We start from the raw sequence: 25,989 nt of genomic DNA, 5'->3' as shown, positions 1-25,989 counted from the left end.
TAAATTAATTAAATGATTAACTTAACATCTTCAGGAAATGTTTGCATGATTAAACTCCCAAGAAGTTAAAAACGGAACGACTTCAACACAAAGTATATAAGTTGGATCCAACGAAAAACATAGAAGAAGACATCAACATGTGATTGTAATTGCAAGGTTTTTTGCAAGACTATTTTTTTAAAGCTGTATTTTAAGTTTCATTTCTCTGTAATCGAGGTAAGGACGAATGATCCCGGAACTTTCGTTTCCCGAGCACAGTCGGAATAGTTTAGCTGTCGGACTACGGACAACAAGCTAGTTAGCGGCCGTTGGAAACAAAACAGAGCGAGTTTTACCGATTCTTTATCAAACCTTCACTCTGTTTGGTCGGGTTCGTGCCCAAACGGCTCGTTTCCAGTTTCGACTGTTTGCCTTGCTCATACAAAAGCTCAAAGTTTGCTAGTAAAGATGGGGGTGCCGAAATTTTACCGCTGGATTTCTGAACGCTATCCTTGTCTCAGTGAAGTTGTCAAAGAACACAAGGTAGGCAAAGCTTTTAGCTGTTTGCGGCGGCCCGAAACTTTTTAATCCACGTAGCTCCTCTGTGTTTTCTTTGTCACTAAACGGCTCTTATTTCTCCAAACAATCCATAGTTTATGTATTATCTGAACACATTACAGACACAAGGTCATTAGCCACATTCCTTCACTAATTATGAGCTGGTTTGGTTTATTTCCTCGCACGGTTTGACTTAATGTTAAAATTAATATTTTAAAACTTGTAATTCGGATGATTGTTGAGCAAGACAATTCCAAACAACAACTCAGTCATTTGACGTGTCTGACCGTAGTATCGCGATAGCAGCGGGCAACATAAAGTTGTGGCAAGGGGCAGAGCATAATAATAACTTTAGTTTTTAGTGAAACACTGCGCTGTGTTGCATTTGTGTAAACAGCACTGATTGTTTTAGCTCACATTTCGTGGTGAAGTGGGGCTACTTAAATCGCTCCACATCAGTGACTCGGCGTAGTATTTCAGTTTTTCTACTGTCGTTTCATCAGTGTTGTTCTTATTGCATCAGATAGTCTTCTGCAAGTAAAAAAGAAAAACCTTGACAGCTTTATTTTATACTTTAAAGCATTTCCCGCTAATTTTGCTGATTGTTATGGATGATGATTTGTCTGGTGAGCCTTGAAGAAAAGCATCTACTGTAAAATGAAAATGAAATAGTTAGAAAGTGGACACAGTCTGGAAAAATAACACACACCGTCAGGGTATTGCACTTATAAACACCCCATTAAATGATGTGCAAAAAGCACTTAAATTGTTTTATTGTTCCATTGAATTTTCCCCCACGAAAAATGTCAACGTTAAATGCAGTCTAGGTTAAAATTCCAGTAGTGTTCAATAGACTGAAAATATAAAACCATACAGAAAGCTCCAAAAGGTTGACTTGTCTTCCTCAACATTCCAGTCTTTGTGGATTTCTATAAGAATAAATGTTGCAGATTTTGTCTTTTTTTAAATTTATTTATTTATTGGCATTCCCCGAATTCACATTCCTTTAATTAAATGGAATAACTTTTGGTCCTCGATTATCTTTCTTTGAATTGCTCCTGTAGATATGATATTAGGTCAGTTTTACTTAAATTGCATGTTCTCTTGTTTTTGCAGTATTGAAGAGCGACTGTTTGGGTTAGGATTATATTCACATCCAATGGAAATACGATGTTATAAATTACTGCATGAAAACTCCTAGACATTTTTTATGAACTTGGAAAAAAATCAAACTAAATGACCAATTCCAAACATATATAATTTCTCATTTTAAAGACATGTACTGAAAAGGCTGGATTTTTCAAAAAAATGTCAGTGTGATATTATGTCACCAGTAAAATACATATTCATACAACTTACTTTGACAGTGTTTTTAAAAATCCATGAGCTACTGACTTAATATTTTCTTTCTACCTGCAGATTCCAGAATTTGACAACCTTTATCTGGACATGAATGGCATCATCCACCAGTGCTCTCACCCAAATGACGAAGATGTCCATTTTCGCATCTCCGAGGAGAAGATCTTTGCGGACATTTTCCATTACCTGGAGGTACTGTTTCGGATCATCAAGCCACGCAAGGTCTTCTTTATGGCTGTGGATGGTGTGGCACCAAGGGCAAAGATGAACCAGCAGAGAGGACGCAGATTCAGGTAGAAATGGATGAGGTCAATGCATGTAATCTGTATATTTTTGTAGTTTTTCTCTTTTTTTTTTTTGTTTTGTTTGCATTTTTTTTATTTTGATACAAATATAGATTATTTTCAGTTCATCTCACCTGAATAAGATTAAAAATGAACTACAGTAGCCTAAATAGAACAATTACCGCTTGTATTATAAAGATGAAATCCATCTAGATACAAGCAGAGACTCAGCCTGTTATTGTTAGTCTGACCACTCCCTCTTTTTTTTTTTTTGTTTGCGTCCAGGTCCGCCAAAGAAGCAGAGGAGAAGATTAAAAAGGCTCTGGACAAAGGAGAGGTTCTTCCAACAGAAGCTCGCTTCGACTCCAACTGTATCACTCCTGGTAGGGTTGGCCTAAAGCTCTCCTCACTGTAAACATTACTTATTTAAAAAACAAACGTCATTTTCTAACTTGTTGTCTTAATTTTGACTTTTTTAAAGACTTTTGTCTTGTGTGATTCTTACCAATCTCCCGTAGCGGAACAATTTTCACACAGTTTTTCTTCCGAACTTTTTCCAGGCACCGATTTTATGGCGAGACTACAGGAACAGCTCAAGTACTTTGTCCACAACAAGGTGTCTACAGACAAGCTGTGGCAAAACGTCAAAGTCTTCTTGTCGGGTCATGAGGTACGTTTTGGCTGCTGCTTAAATGTAAGGTTAGCAATGGCTTGAGTTGACATCAAAGTTTCTGGGGGTTTTTTCTAGACACCGGGTGAAGGAGAACATAAGATCATGGAGTTTATCCGTTCTGAGAACGCCAAACCGAATCATGATCCCAACACCCGACACTGCCTGTATGGGCTGGATGCTGACCTGGTACTCTTTCAATTGGTGTAAAAGCAAGGATGTAGCTTCTCAAACTCTTTTGTTTCTCAAACCCTTTTGAAGCTCATCTTGTCCCTTTTTTTTTTCTTTGTAGATCATGTTGGGTTTAACCAGTCATGAGCATAATTTCTCCCTGCTCAGAGAGGAAGTCCGCTTTGGAGGAAAAAAATCCCAGAAAAGGTTCCTTTTTTTCCTCTCTTTCTCTCTCTCTCCTTTCTGTATTCATTTTCTGTTCTTTTGGGCTGTTTTGATCGAGTGTTTTAATCCCAGCTTGTTTCTTCTCTTCTCTTCCAGAATAACGGCTCCAGAGGAGACGACTTTTCACCTGCTGCATCTGTCTCTGATGAGGGAGTACATCGACTACGAGTTCTCAGAGCTAAAGGTGTGATGCACTTAAACACAAAGCTGTCCAAATGGTACATTTACATGAAAAGTGACATTCTGAGGTTAACCCCAAATGCAATGCAAACAGCTTATGTCCCCTCAGTGACAGAAGAAACATTTTATTTAGAGTTAAAATAAATGACTCTAAATAAAGTTATTTATTTAGAGGACAACCTTTTTTCTGTTGTTCTGTTACAACCACAAATTTTATTTTCTTTAAATTTCATGTGATAGATTGACACAAAGTAGAAAGGAGATGGATAATTAGTTTTCAAATATATTTATGTCTTCATGTAGACATTTATTTTTTGCACATTTTCCATTGGGAAAATAGCTCATGTTCAGTCCGGTTGGATGGACAGTGACTTTCTAATCTTGACTTTGACTGGGCCATTTTATCACATGATTATGCTTTGACACATTTCAATTTTTGATTTTTAGTTGAAGGGAAAAAAAACTTTTAGAAAACCATTGAGAGATGATTTAAGTGTAGAAAATGTTCCAGAGCTACAAACAGTGCTGCATAGAGAGGAAGATGGCCAAGTCATCTATTGAAGTACACTCTATACTCGTTGTAATCTATACTCTTGTGTCTGTGACTGTTTTTCAGCATCATATGGGTTCTGATTATGATCTGGAGCGAATAATAGACGACTGGATTTTAATGGGGTTCCTTGTAGGAAATGATTTCATTCCTCACCTCCCTCATCTTCACATTAATCATGATGCTTTGCCGTTGCTGTACAAAACTTACGTCAGTGTACTACCCAGCCTGGGGGGTGAGGCACTAACACACAAACACACACACTCATAATTATATTACATAATACATGTTTGATTGCATGTGCCAGAGTCTGTCCGGTTGTTGATAATGCCCTTCACGTGTGTGTAGCTTTAATTTCTGAATGTTCCATTCACACTGACATCAGAATGTAGCAATATGCTTTCTTTATCTCGTACGTCATGATGACTGTTCATTGATTAAAACAGAAATCTCTTTGTAATTGTAGGTTACCTGAATGAGAATGGCTACTTAAACCTCAGAAATTTTGAGAAATACCTGGAGAAACTTTCTGAGGTAAGCAGTCATCAAAAAGTTGCCTTTAATTCCTTTTTTCCTTTTTTTTTTCTTCCTCCTATCTTGATTTTTTTTTCTCCTTCCTTCCTTAAGTCCTACCCTTATGTCCTTCTTTCCTCCCTCATACCTTTAAATTTTTTGTGCCCTTTGTTGCGCATTTGTGTCTTTCTTAATGTCCTTCCATTGTGTTTTCATTCCATCCTTGCTTTATCCTAGCTTCCTCCCTTTCCTGTATTCCTTCCCCCTCAATTATTTCTCCGTTTTTGCTTCCGTCCTTCCTTCGTTCTATTCTTCCTCCCTTTCTTTCCATGTCCTTTTTTCCCTTTTTATTCATGAAAATGTGAAGGAATCTTGAATAAAAAGTTTGCTTTTTTCCCGTCACTCCTCTGTATCCTTCTAGTTTGACCGGGAACACTTTAGCGAGGTGTTTGTAGACTTGAAGTGGTTCGAGAGTAAAGTCGGCAACAAATACCTGAACGAGTCGGCCGGTCTGGCAGCCGAGCAGGAAGCGGCGATCCGAGCTGGGAGAAAGACGAAGGTAGGAAAGCAGCAATTTAAAGAAACTGCCATGTTTGATTCTTAGCTTGGGTAATTTAAAAAAAAAGTCTTGTAATATTCACTCCAAATTGTTGTTTCTAATAAATTAAAGGACTCTTCTATTCATCTCACCACCTTGACCTCATCGGAAAAGGTGACTGAACAAGAAAAAGAAGACATGGCAGATGATGATGAGGAAGAGGAGGAGGAAGAAAAAGATGAGATGTTTGAAACAGAGTTCAGACAATACAAACGGACATACTATATGACCAAGATGGGCGTGGATGTGGTGTCTGAGTGAGTGTCATTCAAATAATTCACAATTTAATAGTTGGCAAGCACAATTTTTCTTTTTGGAAACATACTTCTGATACTGATAGTTATCATGTATCAGAACTGTGTTTGTTCTGATACATGATAGTTATGTTTCCTACTTCTAAAAGTAGTGTGAGAATGAATTCGAATGGCCTCTGCCTGGTTTTAGCTTTCAGTTTATTTACCTTTAGGAGCTTGTTGGTTGTAGCTAAATTACAGAGTGGTTTGTCTTGTGTAGGTGTCTCCAAACACACCTGCTATTGTTTTGTTTTTTTATGCTGGCGCAGCAGCACAAAGTGCCAGAGGGTTGAGCAGAGTGAAAATATGTATCAGAGGTGGCAGCGTTTGATAACTGTATCCAGTCACATGACCTACACTCTAATGTTTTGGAGGAAAGGTTGTGCAACCAGTTAAAACAGATTATTCTTAATTATGGATATAAAAACAAGAATTTGGGCAAATTATTGAGTTTCAAATTATTGAGTTCTTATGAGTTTTGTCATGAGAAACAAATTTTTTTTTAGTTTCTCATGACAAAAACATACAAATTGAACTTTGTTCTATTTCACTACTTGTTTGTGAATGAGACTTTCTTACTCCAGGGTTTTAGTTGAGTGTGGTTTAAATGCTAAATGGCATTAAAGAATTGTTCATTGTTGAATACATCAGGCTTTTTCAGACTATTTTAAAGCTTTGTGGCACATCAATCAGATCTAAAATCAGGGTGGCCATACATCCTTAATAAGTCTTAAATTTATGTATCCAAAATTAAGACTTTGAAATGTTTTAAAAATAAATTAAAGACATTTTAATATGCCCTGAATTTAGACTTGTGATTAATATGTTGATCGCAGGTCTTAAATTCTGTCGATAATGGTCTTAAAGAGGTCTTACAAAGTCTTAAATTTGAGTTGTACTTAAAAAATACATCTTAAACTAATTCTGAATTGAAAGCCACCTTCATCATTGTGCTTTTTCATGATTTGTGGAATAGACTGGTAATAAAACCCAAATACAACAGCTTCCTGTGTGGCAGCTTCCTTTAAATGGAGCAAACAGCTTTGTGTTTCCTCTTATTGACAAAATAAATTACGAGGCGCTATTTAACCAAAGACAGTTCAGTGACACCATGAGCATAGGTGATTGTCAGCAGTTCTTCTTTGTTCAGATTATATTTGCCCACCTGAGCGTGGCAAAATGCGTGCCCACCTGCGTGCTGCCTTAAACTAGCACAGCATGCTATCTCTGACTGGCACAGAACTGAATGAACCAAGCTCAGAGAACAATAGTTACCAGACATACTCAACGTCAAATCACTGATCACTTCACCAGTTCTCACCTATTGGTAACGTAGAGCTACGTTTTGATTCCAATTATTTGCAGTGAATTTCTCGCCAAGCAAGCCAAATGCTATGTGGAAGGCATCCAGTGGATTCTTCACTACTACTACCATGGTGTTCAGTCGTGGAGCTGGTGAGTGCATCTCCCATCCAGTGAGGGTTGCTACAGCAACTATTTCTAATCTGAGTTTGAGTTTCACTGACATTCTTTCACGTTTTGGAAACAGATCTCACTTTCATTTTGAAATCAAGGTTTAAATGTATGTGCACACCTCTGCAGGTACTATCCTTTCCACTACGCCCCGTTTCTGTCTGACATCCGAAACATATCAGAGTTGAAGCTGACCTTTGACCTTGGGAAACCCTTCATGCCTTTCCAACAGCTATTGGCTGTCCTGCCTGCTGCCAGCAAGGAGCTGCTCCCAGAGGGCTACAGGGTAACTACTCAAACACCAACACAAAGTCTATCAGCATGCTCAGAGGCGCGCCGTGTGGACGTATAAAGGAACTACACTTATTCGCCTTTTCCACCCACTGATTGGCTATGGGGCAAGGAGAAGTACAAAGGTTTTCACAGAGTTGACACAGGGAAACATTAATAAAACTGAAGCGAGACTATAATAATATTTAGAATATAATTCTAACATTTACAACTCGGCTTTCTGAATTAGACACAGATGGGCATGCTATAATTAATAAGTGCCAGCTGTTCAGACACAAACATTTCCCCCAAAACTTACAGAACATCACACCCATGAAATGCCTCATGCAATAGTCCTTATAGAAAAAAAAAAGAGCTCCCTGACATAAGTTTTCCTTTTGAGATTTTTCACTTTAAAGTTCCTTCACAAGTGCTTTGAAATAACATTGGACCCAAAATAATGCAGCCTTGGTATATACTGAAACAAGAGAACAGGATATTACATCATATTCTCCCCCAGGTCTGGTGCATATTCCACCAAAAATGCTGCTGTCAGCGTGTGGCGATGAATCACAGAGAAATCCTTGTCCTCATTCTCGTTACGGCTGAAACACAAAACTTTCTCATGCAGCCTATAAATGAAACGTCTTGCGGGAAACTTTGAAGTTTCGCTTAAAGACGGCTCAGCCTTTTTCTTTTTTCAGTCCAGGATGGTTTGTGTTCCAAATAATTAGCTCAGTGGATCATATATGAAAAAATATGTGAACAAAACATTTTATTTGCTATGTTTGTTTATTTACTTGTTCATTTATTACAGTTTCACACCGATTATTTTAACATATGTCACTCAGTAACGGAGAGAACTGAACTGAAATTATTGTGGATTTACAGAGGTTTTTATGTCCTTTGAAGATGTCTCCCATTTGATGGATTTACAGGTTCAGCAATTAATGACGTTTAAAACGTATTTTTAATTTTTGAAATTTTTTCTTACTGAAAGCCTTTTACAGATGTTGTTCTTTGTTGCTTGAAGTCTGAACCCTGTAGGAAATGCCTAATATTTTGCTGGGAAGGGCTTAGAATCTGTTGATAACTGCTTGCAGTTCAAGTGTTTTTTTGTAATTATAGTATAAAAATGGGCAAAAGAAAGTATGGAACAGTAAAATAGTAAATTCAGATGTTAATCTGTTCTTATTATTTATTTTTTTAGGACTTGATGACCAGTCCAAACTCTCCCATTATCGAATACTATCCTCTTGACTTCAAAACTGACCTCAATGGAAAGCAGCAGGAGTGGGAAGCTGTGGTGCTCATTCCATTCATAGACGAGGTATGCACACACACACACACACACACGCACACACACAGTGAACTTGAGGCCATAAGTCAAACTTATTAACTTGTCTGTCCGTTTGTGAAAAAGACGTGCCTTTTAGCAGCTATGGAGCCTTTCAGTTCCGAACTGACGAAGGAAGAGAAGGCCAGGAACCGGCACTCAGAGTGCGCCATGTACTCCTACGACTCAGACATGGACTTCACATACGCCTCCTCCCTGCCGCAGCTCTTCCCAAACATCGTCCATTGTCATGCCAGGTACATTTACACATTTTATCCTTGCAGTTTCTGAAAAGGCCACAGCTGAATACCTTTTGAGGGTGTTCAGAAAATGTCGACCCTGTGACTTGGAATTTCTTCGACTGTTCCAGGGAAGTCCTGATCCCCCTGGATGCCTGGCATGTGCCATCAGACCACGTCAGCAAGCGCGTCGACCGCTCGACTTTATACTTCTGCGGTTTCCCCACTCTGCACCACATCAAGCACAAGGTGGGGGAGCCTGTTGACGTTTAGCACCATCTAGAGTTACTTCAGCTCAAATTTGGCATTTATCTGAGGTCCATAAAGAAGGGTTTGTTTCAGTTTCTCTCAGCTCTGAAAGAAATATTTAAACTCTGCAAGTATGACATGTTTGATCCAGGTTTCGAATACTTTTTCTTTCGATTTCCTGTTATTTCTGATATTTTCTCATTCACTGCCTGTAGTTTTATAAGAAGAAGAGCGGAGTGGTCGTGTTCCAGCAGAGCAGCAGAGGAGAAAACATGATTCTGGACATTCTTCCCAGTCAGGATGGGGAAACGGTGAGCATTTGTTTTTGTGTCTGAAAAATCCCGAACTGGTCACTACTAAGAACAGAAATCCTCTGTGTTAGAGAATTGTGCAACGATCTTTGTTTTCATATCCAACCACTGTTTTATTTTATTTTTTCCTTCTCTATATCTGCAGATATGTGATCATGTTGCTGCAGACCTTTTGGGGAAGCCTGTGTTTGTCAACTGGCCCCATCTAGAGGAAGCTCGTGTTATTGCAGTATCGGATGGAGAAACCAAGTGAGAATATTGACATTCTGAAAATGCATTTTTAGATGCCTCCCCTCCTCATTTATCTTTTGTTAAATCTAAAATTAAAATTAGTAAAAGCAACCAAAACTTTGCAACCCATCTTTCAGATTTGCTCTAGAGGAGCCTCCTGGAGTCCAACAAGTGTATGACAGGCCGTCCAGTCCTCCACCCACTAAAGTATCTTATCTGTCTGACAAAGAGCAGAAGGACTGGGTGAAGGATGTCCAGGGAATCACTGAACAGTAATTCGTGCTTACCAATAAAGCAGAACAATTCATTTTGATTCATTTTGTCTGTCTTAGATTAAAGTTGCTTTTTTTTCCTCAGTTTCTTCAAAAGGAAAGGCATCGCAGTGAACGAGACAACCGTGCTTTTGTACGGTCAGATGCTGACAGGAAGGAAGTATGTCCCTAAAGCCAGTGGAGTGGTGGAGCTGGAGAAACAGTGGGCCAAACAGGTTCTCCCATTCGCCTACCAGACTGTGGTTAAGGTACCTGCATACAAACACAGTGAAATAACGCGCCAGTCAGAACTGAGGCAGCAGTTCTAGTCAAAAGCACAACTTACATTTTTTTATCCTACTTGTGCAAGAATTTAGTTCAGACCAAAGTTGTTCAGCAGACGATGCTGCAAGGCGTCGTATGTTAAACTCCCCACAAATATCTTTTCTACGTATAAGAAGTTGAGATATCCTTTTCAGCACTTCTTGCTCTTGATAGCAATCATTTAGGGTTACTCTTTGTTCAGTTTTCAAATAGAACATGGACGTCAAATTCATGTAGCCTGTAAATAACGTTAATTCTCCCCTCATTCTCAGGATATCGAGGCCTTTTATTCGTATCTGACCTGCTTTAAGAGTTTGGATGAACTTTTTCCTCCATCAACGACAGTCTTCATGGTGGGAAGCCCTTACTATGGTGCCATGGGAGAGGTGAGTCATCAACTTCTAAGGGATTGGATCATTGATCTGCCCTAAGTTCTGCTTCTGTACTTGGCCCACAAAAAAGGAAGAAAAAAAAGCAAATAGCCTATAAAAACAAACCATAAAATCCAATTACTATTTTTTTTTCCATTACTTTAGATTTTTGTTGTAAACTGAAGTTCAGCTTGTTTAAATCACAATCTCTCTAATCTCTAAGACTCCCTTTAATGATGCTAGTTGGGTTGTATTAGTCGAATTAACACCAGCCGCTCTTTAAACTTTTCTTTCAGGTTCAAGACTCTCAAGATGTAATCAAAGACGGTCGGATACGGGTGGTTTTCAGCGTGCCTCATGAGCCGCAGCTGGAACACTTAATCCAGAATCAGCATGTAAGACCCTGTGAAGACGTGTCGCTTTAAATCACGGAACGGGCGTCCGTCCTCATTTGTTTATGTGAATTTTTCCAGAAATACTCGGTCAAGTACTGCCCAGGCTACGTCCTGGCTTCCCGCCTCAGCGTCAGCAGCTACCTCGTCTCCCGCTTCTCGGGAAGCATCTTCATCGGTCGGGGCTCCAAGAAGAAGTTTGTGTCTGAATGTTTGTTGGTTTGCTTCAAATACAGATCTTTGTTCTTGTGCTGAGCATACTTTATACGTCTTCAATGTGTACAGTCCATGCGGAGAGCAAAGAGCTAACGTTGGGCTTAACCTGAAGTTCAACAAGAAGAACGAGGAGGTTCCTGGGTACACCAAGAGAACGGAGAAAGAGTGGCTGTACTCTGCTGCTGTGGAGGAGCTGCTTGCTGAATACCTGGACAGGTACAATCTTTCTTTGCTACGCTAAATCTGCTGCTAAGTTTTCTTTTGTCAAACTCCTGGCTGCAGATTTTGACTCTATGGCGCATTTAGATTGGCTCCACTTATCGGCCGGCTCCATTCTGTGCCGTCATGCTGGATAAAGCATCTGTTTTCATTGTGTCAAAAAGCGAACAGATACCCATTCTTGACTTCAACTTTTTTTTTTTTTTTTTTGTATTGTCATAGATTTTCTGAAGTTTTTGATGCAGTGTCCAGAAACAGTCACGACGACGTGTTCTACGAAGACGACATCTGGCCGGCAGCGGATCAGAACGGGTGAGGACAAAGAAAACATTCAGACCTAACAAACCAGACGTTTAGAGAGTCGAACTTCCCCCTTCTCTTTCCCAAGAAGCCAGGAGCTAAATTAAGCTCCAGGCTACATGTTTGGATCAATGCATTGTAATAAATGTTAGATCAGATATCTCAAAATGTGAGCAAATTCAGTAACGCAAAGAATTTCTTGGACAGTAGAAAATATAAGCCGTGAATAAAAATACATCACATTCATTCTCCACTTGCCATTAATATATTTTATATATTTTTTGTTTAAAGTTGTGGAACAGAAACAGTTGCGTGCAGACAGGTTTTTCATCCAGATTCAAGTTTTTACAATAAAACAACGTCGGAATGGAAAGGATTCAACTTGTTTCAATTTTTCCCCAAAGCTCAACAACATTGTAGACTCAAGTCTTTGTTTACTTATTTGTACTAATTCACCTGAGTTATTGCATGTGGTTTGTTTTTCTTATATTCTGCTGCCAAAACAAAACCCAACAACCACACAGTAACCAAACAGTTTCTGAAGTCCAAATAGCTGATGCCTCCACAGAGAGACAATGGAATTCTGTTGAGGAAATTTACCAGCATTCCCACTGGTTGCTGAAAACATACGTTTGAACAAGTCTTAAATGGATTCAGATTTTTCATTCTAAGACTTAGATGTCTCTTTGTTGGGAACGTTTCTACATTGGTTCTTGGTCTCTTGTCTTCATGTTGCAGCAGGAAGTGTAGAGATTTCACTGTAGAAATATCTGTTTTCCCCAAGGTGTTTTCCTTTTCAACGCTTGATGCACGCCATAAATAACATTTCTTGCTTAACTCCTTCACGTGTGTAAGGGTATTCATTATTTGCTTTCCTTTTACAGGGCGGAGAAGGTGGCTGAAATCACCTCCTGGTTGAAAAGTCATCCAGTCAGCTCCACCAGCAGGGCGTCATGTGACCTCCAGGTTCTGGACTCCGCCATTGTGGAGAAGATCGAGGAAGCCGTGGAAAAGACCAAGGTGAGAGTCTCATCCTGTGACTTGCTCCTTCTAATCACAAAGCGTTGTCTTTGTCCTGGCTGGATCTGTCTCACGGTAACTTCTCCTCCCTCAGGTGAAGAAGAGCACCAAGAAAGTCCGTGTGACGGTCAAGCCTCATCTCCTGTTTCGGGTCAGTGATGCCTCTTGCTAGTTTGTTGCGTCGCTGGTTGTTATGCGGTGAATAAAATGCGATGCTGCTTGTGTGTAGCCCCTGGAGCAGCAGCAGGGCGTGGTACCGGACCCCGACGCCGAGTACCGGCTGTTTGACAGAGTCGTCAACATCAGGGAGAGCTTCACCGTCCCGCTGGGACACAGAGGGACGATCATCGGCATTAAAGGAGGTAGAAGCACTCAACTTTACATATAATCTAGATATAGACACAAAAAAAAGGATATTACTTCAAGAACATCAATCATTGTGTTTTCAGCGGACCGTGAGGCTGAGGTTCTCTATGAGGTTCTGTTTGATGAGGAATTTGCTGGAGGTCTTAACATCAGGTGAGTTGGTGTGCTTTTAGGTTGTTTAGGGGGTTTTTTGTTTCAAAAGATGTTGGTAAAGCTAAGAAAAAACAAGTTGGTTCAGGTCTCTAAAATTTTTCTCAGCAGAGATGAAAGGCAGGAGAAAACCAGAGATCACAAATTCATGAAGTCTATTAATAATGCGTCTATCATAATGAGTAAATTAAGTCCAACTGTACGAGTATTAGTCGTACTAGGAAAAAATTGTACAAAATAAAATTATGAGAAAAAAGTTTATATATTACAAGAATTAAAACAAAAGTTGTAATATTATGACTTTATTGTAATAAATTATTTTTTTATTTTCTTGGTGTGGCCCTAATACTCTTTTGCACACCTGTGCCTAGTTTAGTTTAATTTTCCAGTGAAATTAGTGAGGAAACATCATGAAGACCAAGAATCGAAGCACCGTGTTCAGGAATAGACATGGAGGCATTTCAAACAGAATGCGAAGTTTTGAGCGTCTCAATGAACGCCATTTAAACTCTCAGCCAGACGTGATAAAGTTTCCCAGCAGGCTTGTGCAGGCAGGCGTTGCTCTGGTCAGATGAGACCAAAACGCGTCCCGTTTCTCTGCTCAGGTGTGTCTCCCCCCGCGGTTACCGCCTCCCTCCCTGCGCTCTCATCAACCTGTCCCACGGCACCCGGCTGGACCACGGCTCTCACAAACTCACCGCCATCGTCAAACCGCAACCGGCCACCAGCGCCAACTTCAGCATGCAGCGCCTGGCGGGCCTGAATCACTCGCCTCGCTCGCCCTTTGTACCCACACAGGTGAGAGAGGGAACGACTGGAGACATTATGCGAGATGAAGTAATTCTCAATTTTAACCGCTGCACATCCTCGTCTGCAGCACAAGAACCCCGTGGCGTCTCAGGGTAACAAAACCCCATCTAAAGGTCCCAACCAGCACCAACAAGCTAAGGTAAGTACCACATGTTGCTTCGTGTACATCAGCTTGATTAAAACAGCATAAAGCCTTGTGTTTGTGTCTCCATCCAGTCTAAAGAGGAGTACAGCAACGTGTGGCAATCGCTCCAGAAGACCGGCTGTCCCAGCCAACCTCCAGCTCACTGGCACAATGATGTTAGTGCCTTTGTTTTGCCAGAATACAGATAAAACTGCTTTGATTTGATGGATAAAATTATACTTAAGCACACAACTGTTCTGTTTAGGAGCTTTAGTACCACATACAAAGTTATGGTGGGTTGGATTTGGGCCCTCAGGCCTTGAGTTTGACACACATGCTCTATAAGAAGGAAACACACTCTGTTGTTTATTTATGCAGATTCCAGCCGGTGGCATCAGACTATTAAAGAAAAATGAAGACGTCAACTCCTTCTTCCCTCCAAAGAACACAGCTAATAAGGTTCAAACGAACACAAACTACTATTGACATCTTTATTTTCCATTATGTTTAAAAAAAACCAACAACTAAAAAACCCAAAACGATCCGTTCTGCTTAACCGTTCTCCTGTTTGGCTCCGACAGGGTACCACTGAGTTTGAGGATCTCATTGCAAACCTAAAGATCTCCCAGGGCAACCAGCAAACGCCACCGCCTCCTGCCCCTCCGGAGGAACCCAGCAACCAGTCAGATGGTCCGTTGTCCCCCCAGTCCTTCGCCATGGTATGTACAGAAGGTTGTGATTGCATGACCTTATGATAAAAATAGTCATATACTGCAAAAACACAAAATCATACTTAGTCATCTTAGTCTAGTTTCCAGTGCAAATATCTTATTATACTTCAAGTAAGACAAACTAATTTAAAGTAACTTTTCAGCAAGGTATAGAGGCTTGCTTTAATTAAATAATTCCTTTAATTCCTTAAAATTGAAGAAAAAGTGCATCTTCTATTGGTAGACAAATTAACTTAGACCGTGGGGAAAATGTTTTGTTATAAATTAATCTGCCAGTGGAACTGGCACTTTTTCATCAATATTAAGGAATTAGTTACTTAAATCAAGCTTCTGCATCTTGCTTTAGTTTTGTCTTATGTCACGTTTGCTAAGACATTGGCATGAGAAACTAGACAAAAAAATACTTAAGATTTTGTTTTTGCAGTTTACTAAAAAGCCTGAGTTTGAATAAGTTTTTTTTTTTTTGGGGTGGGGTTTTGTAGAAAGGAACCCTGGTTCTGAAGGAGATGCTGAAGATTGATGGCGCTGGAAAAGGAAGTCCAACATCCCAGGAGTCTGTAGACGCAGCTCCCTCTGCTGGCCAGCAGCAGAACAGAAGGCGATCAAGCAAGAAGCTGGGTATGTAGCTGCACGTCTCCACGGCAGCGCAGTGGGGAATCCACGTTGACACGTTTCTCGTCGTACGCTTCTCCCCTCCAGCTGCAACAATAAACAACCCTCCTGGGGAATCAGTCACGCTGGCCTCTCCAGCGCCGGCTGCCTCTGCTCATGCTGCCCTGGGCGGGAAGGTGTCGGAGCTGGCTTGTTTCTGCGTGGGCGTGGGCATGGCCCCGCCCGACTTCAGTTTTATCCACAACCGACAGGTAACACCGTTTCACAGCTCCCCATCTTAGATCCGGCACTCGTTTCACTTTGGGATCTAACTTGTTGTGCTTCACTGTTTGTCCCCCAAAGGGTCCGGTAGTGTGTCAGGTGAAGCTGTCCAATGGGTTAATGATTCACGGACCTCAGTGTCAGTCAGAAAATGAAGCCAAGGAGAAAGCTGCCTTCTTTGCCCTCCAAAGACTGGTAAATGCTTCACAATTTACTGAAGAAGATCTCAGACTTCAGTGTTTTACGTGCCGGGATGTTTTAATACTCTTAACATACAATATGTCTGACTTCATGTTTACATGTAGAACTCTCTGGGCTCTGGGTTCCCACTCCCTCCTCACCTATATCCGGGGATAGCTCAGATGCAGCCGCCGCCAATGGGAGCCATGCCGCCAGTCTTCAGCCAGCAAGGTCAGTGTGTTGCTCTTATCATCTGCATCTTAGAGTGCGAGGCAGGGAGCCTCGGTACAGACAGCTGCTTATGTGTTTAAATGTTAGAGATTCTGATATACTAGGAAAATCCTCACAGCCACACTTGGGCAAACTTGGCTAAATTTAGCAATTATTTTGAAGAAAGAATTACCCATATCCAGTTGTTGCTTTGCCACAAATTTTATTTTTTTTTTATCTGGACAAAAGTTAAAAATAAATAAATAAATCAGCCCAACAAAGGAATTGAGAGAACTCCTATGTTTTTTTTCAGATCAGTATGATTTAGAAATCAAATTTTATCCACAGTCAGAGAACTTAATTGAAGTTCTGCATGTTTTTGTTTTTGTTTTTCTTAGGGCTTAACCAGTTAATCGGATTAACCGATTATTGAAATAATCGTCAACTATTGTAGTAATCGAATAATTGTCATCTCATAAAGAGGCCGTTCTCTGGAAGAACAGCACCTCAAAGCATCAAAAAGCCAAACAGTACAAAAAAATATCCATTTTGCATTCAAGATAAAAAATTAAAAAAAACTTTGTCTGTAAAATGTTTTACCCAGAACTCCTCAAATGGCATTGTTTTAACTTTTCCTGATTCCTTTATTTTTTATTTATTTAATCAGGTAAACCCCGTTGAGATCTAGATCTCATTTTCAAGAGGGACCTGAAACAAACTTCACTCCCGGTCGGGGAATCGAACCCCGGTCTCCCGCGTGACAGGCGGGGATACGCACCACTGTACTAACGAGGAGAACTGATTCTAATTCTGTAAACACAAATCTCCTTTTAAGCACCTTTTTCTATCCGATTATTGATTGGTTAATCCATAAAAGTAATCAGCCATACACTGTATAGAAGCTAAGTAGAGCAGAAAGCATTGAGCTTGTCACATAATAAAGCTGAAGTATTTTGTTGCGCATATTCATTCTTTGCACACTAAAGGAATGCTGGTAGTGCATTTTAGCAATAAAATGTTTATTTTATCATTTGTAAAGAGAATTAATTCGTTTATTTGCAATTTTTTTTCTCCCCTCCAGGGGGTCTTTTGTGGGCTCTAGTGTCCCTTATATGAAAGTGGGCTGACAGGAAAGTGGGACAGAGAAGGGGGAAGACATGCGGCAAATATTTCCGGGTCCGGGAATCAAACCCGCGATGACCACGTCGAGGACTCAAGGCCTCCAAACGTGGGTTGCGCTATCCCCTGCGCCACCATGACACGCCCCAATTTGCATTTTTAATGTTGCACAAAATAGCCTTTAACTGTTAAGTGAAAAATGTGCAGAATGTGGCATTTAAAAAAAAAATCTAATGATTCAATTATCAGAATACTCGATAGAACACTTATAATTGTTAGTTGTAAGTAAAACAAACAAACAAAAAAAAAACATTTATATTTTTAGTTTTAATTGTCTTCCTTGGAGTATTTTCAATTTGACAATTTTGACCCACCTGGAAAAAGTACACAGAGAAAGTAGAGCAATGGAAAACCAAACATGAGGCCATGGAGAGAAATAATGTGCTCCTTCTTCGGACGTACGACCTTTCAAAACAAAAGGCAATGAATTTGTTGAGAGAGAGGACAGAAAAAATTAAATGGCAGGAAGCAGAAAATAATGATTCCAACAAGGACATCGTGGCTCTAAAAGTAAAGATGGACAGAACGAAATCCAGGGTGGCACAAGACTTAAAGAATGCCACACAAGAAGAGACCCTGTTGTTGGAGGAGACACCTACAACAACGATTTTTCAGAAAATTGGGCATGCCTTTCTGGACATCTACGAATCTGGAACGTGGCGAAACTGGATACCATCATGGATTTTTTTAATTTCTGAAAGGGGCTCATTGGGGGCCGGAACCAAGACTGGAAGGAGGACTGGAGGAAGTGCTGGATCCATATCTGGAACCAGGACTGGAACCAGGGCTGGGTCCATCACTGGGACCAGGACTAGAACCAGGGCTGAATCCATGTCTGGAACCAGAGCCGGGACCAAGTTGCGAAACTTGTTGCATTTTTTCAATTTTTTAATTTCTGAAGGGGCTCTTTGGGGGCCGGGACCAGGGCTGGAAGAATTGCGAGGACCAGGACTGGAAGACGGCCGGGAACAGGGCTGGAAGAATGGCCGGGACCAGGGCTGAAAGAGGGCCGGGACCAGGACTTGAACCGCGGCTGGGTCCATGTCTGGAACCGGGGCTGGGTCCATGTCTGGAACCAGAGCTGGGTCCATGTTTGGAACCAGGCCTGGGTCCATGTCCGAGAACAGGGCTGGGTCCATCTCCAGATCCAGGGCTGGGTACATCTCCGGGCACCAGGGCTGGGTCCATCTCTTGGTCCATCTCTGGGACCAGGGCTGGAACTAGGGCTGGGTCCATGTCTGGAACCAGAGCTGGGTCCATGTCTGGAACCAGGGCCGGGACCAGGACTTGAACCAGAGCTGGGTCCATGTCTGGAACCAGGGCTGGGTCCATCTCCGGAACCAGGGCTGGGTCCATCTCCGGAACCAGGGCTGGAACCAGGACTGGAACCAGGGCTGGGTCCATGTCCGGGACCAGGGCTGGAACCAGGACTGGAACCAGGGTGGAGTCCATGTCTGGGACCAGGCTTGGAACCTGGGCCGGATCCATGTCTGGAACCAGGGCCGGATCCAGGGCTGGGTCCATCTCCGGAAACCAGGGCTGGGTCCATCTCCGGGGACCAGGGCTGGGTCCATCTCCGGAACCATGGATGGGTCCATGGCCGGGACCAGGGCTGGAACCAGGACTGGAACCATTACTGGAGCCAGGCCATGGCAGGGACCAGGGCTGGATCCAGGACTGGAATCAGGGCAGGGTCCAGGGCTGGGTCCATCCCTGGGTCCATCTCTGGGACCAGGACTAGAACCAGTGCTGGGTCCATCTCTGGGACCACGGCCGGGACCAAGTTGCGAAACCTGTTGCATTTTTTCCATTTTTTAATTTCTGAATTAAAAAGGTCGGAGGTCGGGTCCAGGGCTGGAAGAGTGGCGGGACCAGGGCTGGAAGAATGGCCAGGACCAGGGCTGGAAGAATTGCGGGGACCAGGACTGGAAGAGGGCCGGGACCAGGGCTGGAATAATGGCTGGGACCAGGGCTGGAAGAGGGCCGGGACCAGGGCTGGAAGAATGGGCGGGACCAGGGCTGGAAGAATGGCCAGGACCAGGGCTGGAAGAATTGCGGGGACCAGAGCTGGAAGAGGGCCGGGACCAGGGCTGGAAGAATGGCCGGAACCAGGGCTGAAAGAGGGCCGGGACCAGGACTTGAACCAGGGCTGGGACCAGGACTTGAACCAGGGCTGGGTCCATGTCTGGAACCAGAGCTGGGTCCATGTCTGGAACCAGGGCCGGGACCAGGACTTGAACCAGAGCTGGGTCCATGTCCGGAACCAGGGCTGGGTCCATCTCCGGAACCAGGGCTGGGTCCATGTCCGGGACCAGGCTTGGAACCTGGGCCGGATCCATGTCTGGAACCAGGGCCGGATCCAGGGCTGGGTCCATCTCCGGAAACCAGGGCTGGGTCCATCTCCGGGGACCAGGGCTGGGTCCATCTCCGGAACCAGGGCTGGGTCCATCTCCGGAACCATGGATGGGTCCATGGCCGGGACCAGGGCTGGAACCAGGACTGGAACCATTACTGGAGCCAGGCCATGGCAGGGACCAGGGCTGGATCCAGGACTGGAATCAGGGCAGGGTCCAGGGCTGGGTCCATCTCCGGAAACCAGGGCTGGGTCCATCTCCGGGGTCCAGGGCTGGGTCCATCTCCGGAAACCAGGGCTGGGTCCATCTCCGGGGACCAGGGCTGGGTCCATCTCCGGAACCAGGGCTGGGTCCATCTCCGGAACCATGGATGGGTCCATGGCCGGGACCAGGGCTGGAACCAGGACTGGAACCATTACTGGAGCCAGGCCATGGCAGGGACCAGGGCTGGATCCAGGACTGGAATCAGGGCAGGGTCCAGGGCTGGGTCCATCCCTGGGTCCATCTCTGGGACCAGGACTAGAACCAGTGCTGGGTCCATCTCTGGGACCACGGCCGGGACCAAGTTGCAAAACTTGTTGCATTTTTTCCATTTTTTAATTTCTGAATTAAAAAGTTCGGAGGTCGGGTCCAGGGCTGGAAGAGTGGCGGGACCAGGGCTGGAAGAATGGCCAGGACCAGGGCTGGAAGAATTGCGGGGACCAGGACTGGAAGAGGGCCGGGACCAGGGCTGGAATATTGGCTGGAAGAGGGCCGGGACCAGGGCTGGAAGAGAGCCGGGACCAGGGCTGGAAGAATGGGCGGGACCTGGGCTGGAAGAGAGCCGGGACCAGGGCTGGAAGAATGGCCGGGACCAGGGCTGGAAGAGAGCTGGGACCAGGGCTGGAAGAGAGCTGGGACCAGGGCTGGAAGAGAGCCGGGACCAGGGCTGGAAGAATGGCCGGGACCAGGGCTGGAAGAGAGCTGGGACCAGGGCTGGAAGAATGGGCGGGACCAGGGCTGGAAGCAGGACTATAACCAGGGCTGAGAACAGGCCTGGAACCAGGGCTGGGTCCGTGACTGGAACCAGGCCTGGGTAAATGTCTGGAACCAGGGTTGGGTCCAGGCCCGAGACCAGCGCTGGGTCCATCTCTGGGACCAGGGCTGGGACCAGGCCTGGATCCAGGGCTGGGTCCATGTCTGGAACCAGGTCTGGGACCAGGCCTAGAACCAGGGCTGGGTCCATGTCTGGGAAGAGGGCTGGAAGCAGGACTAGAAACAGGGCTGGGTCCATGTCTGGAACCAGGGCTGGGTCCACGCCAAAAACCGGGGCCGGGACCAGGTTGCAAAACTGGTTGCCATCTTGGATTTTTTAATTTCTGATGTGGCTATTTGGGGATCAGGATCAAGGCTGGAAGCAGGTCTGGGTCCATGTCTGGAACCACGCCTGGGTCCATGCCTAGAACCAGGCATAGAACCAGGGCTCGGACAAGGTTGTGAAACTGGTTGCCAAGTTGGATTTTTTTAATTTCTGAAGGGGCTCTTTGGGGGCTGGGACCAAGCCTAGAACCGGGACCGGGACCATGGCTGGATCCTGGGCTGAAAGAATGTTCAGACAGCTCTGACTTGAAAATAACCTCTTGAAAAATGCTGTCAAATAACGAATCCATAACTTTCTCCCTGAACTGTCTGCTGTGCTACTTGGTCTTTGTGAGAGTCTTGTGTTTTCTAGCATTGTGTGGGTCTGCCATTTAAAATCTCAGTTTATAAAAAAAACCAAAAAACTCTTAAGACATAAGTGAGAAATGTAGTTTCTGTCCAGGTGGTTTGCTGCTGTCCTCTCAGGGCTTCGGCCCCTCCCCTCTGTGGGGGATGACCCTGCCTCCTCACCGCCACCCCACCCAGCCGTTCTACGCAGCACCCGGAACCTTCCCCGGCGCCGTCCACACACCGTCTCCCAACCCTCTACACGTTGGGTCACACAACCAGTTCATCCCCTTACAGGTGAGCTGGAAGAAAAGCTTCAGTATTTCTGTGTCGTTTAAGTATAACCCTCATCCTCGGTTCATTCCCTCCATTACTCCAAACTGATACAGGTGACTAAAAAACGAGCATCGGCCAACAAGAAGAACCAGGAAACCAGAGAGTTTTACAGCGCCGCCCAAACCGTTGCCAAGAACCAATCCCAGAAGGCCCAGAGGTTTGCTCAGTCGCAATCACAGAGCAGCAAACCACACCAGCCACACACACACCAGGCCAACAGCGACCCCGCCTCGTCCAGCCCCGGCCCGGCAGACGCCGTCTCCACGAAGATGGCGGTCCAACACGCGCCTCCCAGACAGAGCGGGCCCGCTGCAGGTCACGCCCCTAGCTCCGCCTCCAAGAGGAAGCACAGGAAGTTAGCTGTTAACTTTGAGGCGACTAAAGTATCAGAGTGAGCTGGGTCTGTGTTTCTGTATGCTGGAGGGGGGAGAAAAAAAAACGTATCTTTTTTTTTCTTAAGTTGTTTCTTTGAATCAAAAACTCATCATCGTCTCTCTGCCATTTTAGAACAGAAAGCGGGTGATGGAATTACATTTTTTTTCCCTTTTAAAATTCGATCCAGATGAAATCAGCAAATCTCCCTGAGATGCCTTTTTAAGCTTAGATATGCCCAGCATGTCTTAAGCTAACAGGCAGCTGAGCAGATCTTTTATTGCAATTGTAGGATTTCTTTTTATATGTATATCTTTGCTAAAGTAAGATAGCATTGAGGATCAGTTTTACCTCACATATTGGACTGAGCAGGCAGAATTTGTTTTCATTAACATATTAGGAATGTACGGCACAACTATAGAGGAAAGAATCATTAGACAGGATTTTTTTAAAGTAAATTACAAATATTTCAAACAGATTTGGGTTTATCAAAATACACATGCAAACATCTGAAGGGACATTTAAACTTGAGGTTCGTCTAAAAAAGCGTCCTGAAGATCTAGTTTTAAAAGGGCATTAAAATCTTTTGTTTTGCTCTTTCAAGGAGAGGTGCACTTTAATGTTTTTTCTTTTTTTTTAAAAGCATTTTTAAAGTGACAAAACCCATTTAATTTTATCACTGTAACTGCAATTAATTAATTAATTAATTAATTTCCCTCAGGGGGAAAATTTACAGAAAGATCTCTAAGGTAAAACACTGCCTTGAAAACGTAAAACAAAAAAAATATGCATTTTAGTCAACACAAGTCATTTTTCCTAGTTTTTTCTTCCTGTTGAGATTTGGGCATTTTGTAATTTCGTATTTCTTTAGCAGGACACTGATTTTTATTCGACCTGCTTTGATCGGCCAGCACCACAATTTAATACACTAAATAAATAAATCTTTAAATAATTTTTTATTTTGTTTTATAATTGGAGGTCTGGGGAAATAAGTTGCATTTCATAAACAAATAAATATGCTCCTAATTATTTAAATGTGTAAAGAAAAATGCATATTTAAATGTGAAATTCATTTTAAAGTTATAATATTTCTTTAGTTAATTGTTCCAATCTGATATAATGCTAATGTAACATTTGATTGGTTCATCTTCACAGCATGTCAGATTATATTGTGAAAAGCAGTGGTTGCTCCACATCTGCCCTTAAAGTCATAATGTTAAAGTTTGCAACCAGAAATTATTATTCAATATTACGTCCTTTTTGTAAATATTCTTACTAACGGCATGTTGGATTTACATTCATTAAGTTATTTCTATAGATGATTTCAATTTTAAAGGACATGCTATTATTTAAGGATTTATCTAGATTGGAAATTGTGGCACATTTGGGCTTCCATAGGGAGAGCCTGACTTAAATGTGCTGCAGTGAAGCGAGGGTTTTTCCACTCAGTCCTCCTCACCGTACTGCATCGTTGGGGGTCAGGGGTCATTCGCATTAGCCCTGCCGCAGGTCACAGCGCGCTTTTAATCCCGTCGGTTCAGGGAAATCTCCAGCAAACAAACCCGGATCGTTTTTCTCAGGGACCTCAAATCTTGGCTCAGATTTTCTCCGCTGCGGCCTCCGTCGCTTGCTTTTTCCGGCAATTTTCCCCGTCACTGTCTGCTCGTCTGTCGTTTAGGTTTCCTGATTTTTGCAGAGATCTTCGCTTTCTTTTTTTCTTTCTTTCTTTCCTTTCTGGCTGTAGAGGAGCTTAAGGTTGGATAAGCATTCTAGATCTTTCATACGGAGATGTTTCAAAATTTGTCTTAAGGTTGTTGTTTTTTTTAAGCTTTGCTGTCCCACACTCTTCTGTTTCTTAAACTATAAGGTTTAAAAATGATTTTAACACTGCCAAATAATAAAACTAAATATGAAAAAAATAAAAAAATCTAAGAAGAAGCTGAATCCTCCTGTTGGGAGTACAGGCTCCCATCAGGAGTCGCACTGAAAATAATTTTTGGCATTTCATTTTTGCCTTTGTTGGAATTGTTTACTACAAAACCAAAAATATTGTTTCACTATTAATCTGGCTTTACTCAGCTGCAAACTAAAACCTGTTGAAATGGATCAGTTCATGCATTGTCGCCTAGTGACGATTTATTTTTATCAAGGTGTGCACTTTAGGATGATTTTATCCCTGCATTGGGTTAACATAAAAAAAACATATGGATAAAGAATCAAACTTTGTTAGAATTGTTTTCTTTACATTTCAACATTTGTTGAGGAATCGCTCCATAAGGATTTTATTCTTCTTACGGGAAACATTTCTGAACACAGTATCTGTTTCCCTAGAGGTTTTAATTTCACTTTAATTGCTATTTTGTTTTTTTTGTTAGTTTTTTGGGGGGGGGGTTGACATTTTAGTGGATCAGGGGAAAAGAACCCGCTCTGCTGATCAGGTATTGGAATTGACCCAGACGTAAAGTTGAATGGGTTTCAATGGAGCCTCACCGCTTACCGCGTCAGTAACCGTACGTTCCCCCCTCCCCCCGAGGGTCTTGTGCTTCTGTAACGCCGTGTTGAAGTTCCTGCTTTATCCCTCTGGTGCACATCAAACGTCACGCAGTCATAATAAAATCTTTAGTCTGTTTTTAAAGATTTTTCCTTTCTAAATCATGGATTTTATTAGGATTTTTAGAGTCCGCCTTTGGGTTGTTTGTGACGAAAGCGTTTGTGGAGCAACTTCGTTTTGGGTTGCCTTTGTTCAGAGATGTTGGTCCAGGGTTTCCCTTCGTTTTTCTCTGCCCGTTTTTTCTCGTAACGTTTGAACGTCAAACGTGGGACTGAAGTCTTTAGGTTCTGGTGCAATAAGCGGACGTTGGAAACTTTTCGGGAACTGAAAGCACACCCCGTGTTTATGTGTTTGTGGGTTTTTTTTTTTTTCAGATTTGGAACAAAGTAGAGAATTCTCATGATTAAGATGTGCTGTACATATCCATTTAATAAAAACAAAACTTTTGTTAGAATATGGCTTGTTTGTATGTTCTTTTTGCTTTGTCATGTCATATAGAGGCCAAAAAATAAAAATAATTTTTAAGGAGTGATTTGATTTGCTAATGCTTTTCAAATCTGAAGAAAAGGGAGGAAGAAAAAAAATAAGTGTAGAAAATTCTCAGTTTGATTAAAAACAAAAAGTGAACTCCTAATGTGACTTCCCTGTTAGGTGTTAAGTTTTTAAGGTTGTCTAATCACTGAGGCTCTCGTCTGATTCCATAAGTTCAAAGGTCAGTTGTTGATTTAGATTGAAGGATCTTCAGTCTGCTGAAGGTGAGGAACTGAGGTCAGAAGATAACAGAAAGGGTATCTTCATGTGGGACTTACCAAGACACCACATTATGAAGTTTCTCAAAGGTTGTCAAAAAAATTGCTTGGCATTTTTAATGAAAAAAAATTACAAAAGAAAATTTTAAGTTTCGTTTGCTCGAACTGAAAAAAAAATTCTCAAAACAATTTTTTTTAAGAAGTCAATTCTAAGTGAGAAGTCAAATAGTAAATTAGTGAAAACGTGTTCAAAGAAATTTCGTTTTGAGAAACGTACCTTTTTTAAAGTATATCTTTTTCTACCCTTAACATTTATGTTTGAGAAATCAAATTTATTACAGAAAAGAAATTTGACAAAATGGGTTTTTGACTGGGTTTTTTTTCAGAAACAAAATTCACAAAGATTTGAGAATTTGACAAAAAAACTAAAAAATAAGTGAGCAGGCCAAAACTTGCTTGAAATTTTTTTTGTCAAAATTCTTTAGAAAAGTTTTTCTTTATAAATGTCTGAAAAGTTCAAAATTTGCTAGAAAAAAAGTTTGAAACATCCAAAATTTGTTTGAGTCAAAAATTAGGAGGGCGTTCCAGTTGATTTTTCCAGTTCCGAGCTCAACCAGAACACAGCATAATGAAACTAGTGTCTCCTACTATTGCCAGTGAACTGATCTGACCAAAACCCACAACGGTCAGTGGAGAATCCATGCCACGCTGCACTGACGCAGCAACACAAATCAAT

At 42.4% G+C, this 25,989-nt stretch overlaps 1 protein-coding gene across 1 annotated transcript; it reads left to right on the top strand.

Annotated features, from left to right (window-relative positions):
• The first annotated feature begins 263 nt into the window (after nucleotides 1-263).
• xrn1 (5'-3' exoribonuclease 1) lies at nucleotides 264-24,958 on the top strand. Its single transcript, XM_028020850.1, has 40 exons — nucleotides 264-522; nucleotides 1,957-2,189; nucleotides 2,466-2,563; nucleotides 2,741-2,850; nucleotides 2,929-3,039; nucleotides 3,143-3,228; nucleotides 3,343-3,430; nucleotides 4,043-4,211; nucleotides 4,443-4,510; nucleotides 4,911-5,048; nucleotides 5,160-5,344; nucleotides 6,746-6,835; nucleotides 6,983-7,139; nucleotides 8,334-8,453; nucleotides 8,547-8,716; nucleotides 8,830-8,947; nucleotides 9,163-9,258; nucleotides 9,404-9,507; nucleotides 9,627-9,761; nucleotides 9,847-10,009; nucleotides 10,337-10,450; nucleotides 10,732-10,830; nucleotides 10,909-11,024; nucleotides 11,113-11,259; nucleotides 11,485-11,574; nucleotides 12,447-12,582; nucleotides 12,677-12,733; nucleotides 12,812-12,944; nucleotides 13,032-13,101; nucleotides 13,704-13,896; nucleotides 13,976-14,047; nucleotides 14,125-14,208; nucleotides 14,411-14,491; nucleotides 14,614-14,751; nucleotides 15,246-15,381; nucleotides 15,463-15,626; nucleotides 15,718-15,831; nucleotides 15,942-16,047; nucleotides 21,361-21,542; nucleotides 21,635-24,958. The coding sequence occupies exons 1-40, from the start codon at nucleotides 448-450 to the stop codon at nucleotides 21,974-21,976; spliced, it is 5,088 nt and encodes a 1,695-aa protein (XP_027876651.1). The 5' UTR covers nucleotides 264-447; the 3' UTR covers nucleotides 21,977-24,958.
• Nucleotides 24,959-25,989: the final 1,031 nt, after the last annotated feature.

Source organism: Xiphophorus couchianus, chromosome 6 (assembly GCF_001444195.1).
Source record: "Xiphophorus couchianus chromosome 6, X_couchianus-1.0, whole genome shotgun sequence".
Lineage (NCBI taxonomy): Eukaryota > Metazoa > Chordata > Actinopteri > Cyprinodontiformes > Poeciliidae > Xiphophorus > Xiphophorus couchianus.
Note: the sequence above shows the minus strand (reverse complement) of the source record. Positions and strands in the feature narration are given on the sequence as shown.

What these genes read in the sequence shown, in the direction of transcription:
- xrn1 (XM_028020850.1), top strand. Translation starts at nt 448, where the DNA reads ATGGGGGTGCCGAAATTTTACCGCTGGATTTCTGAACGCTATCCTTGT. An exon ending in CCAGTCAGGATGGGGAAACG is followed by an intron (nt 9,259 to 9,403) that starts GTGAGCATTTGT and finishes CTATATCTGCAG; the next exon opens with ATATGTGATCATGTTGCTGC. An exon ending in GGTCGGGGCTCCAAGAAGAA is followed by an intron (nt 11,025 to 11,112) that starts GTTTGTGTCTGA and finishes CAATGTGTACAG; the next exon opens with TCCATGCGGAGAGCAAAGAG.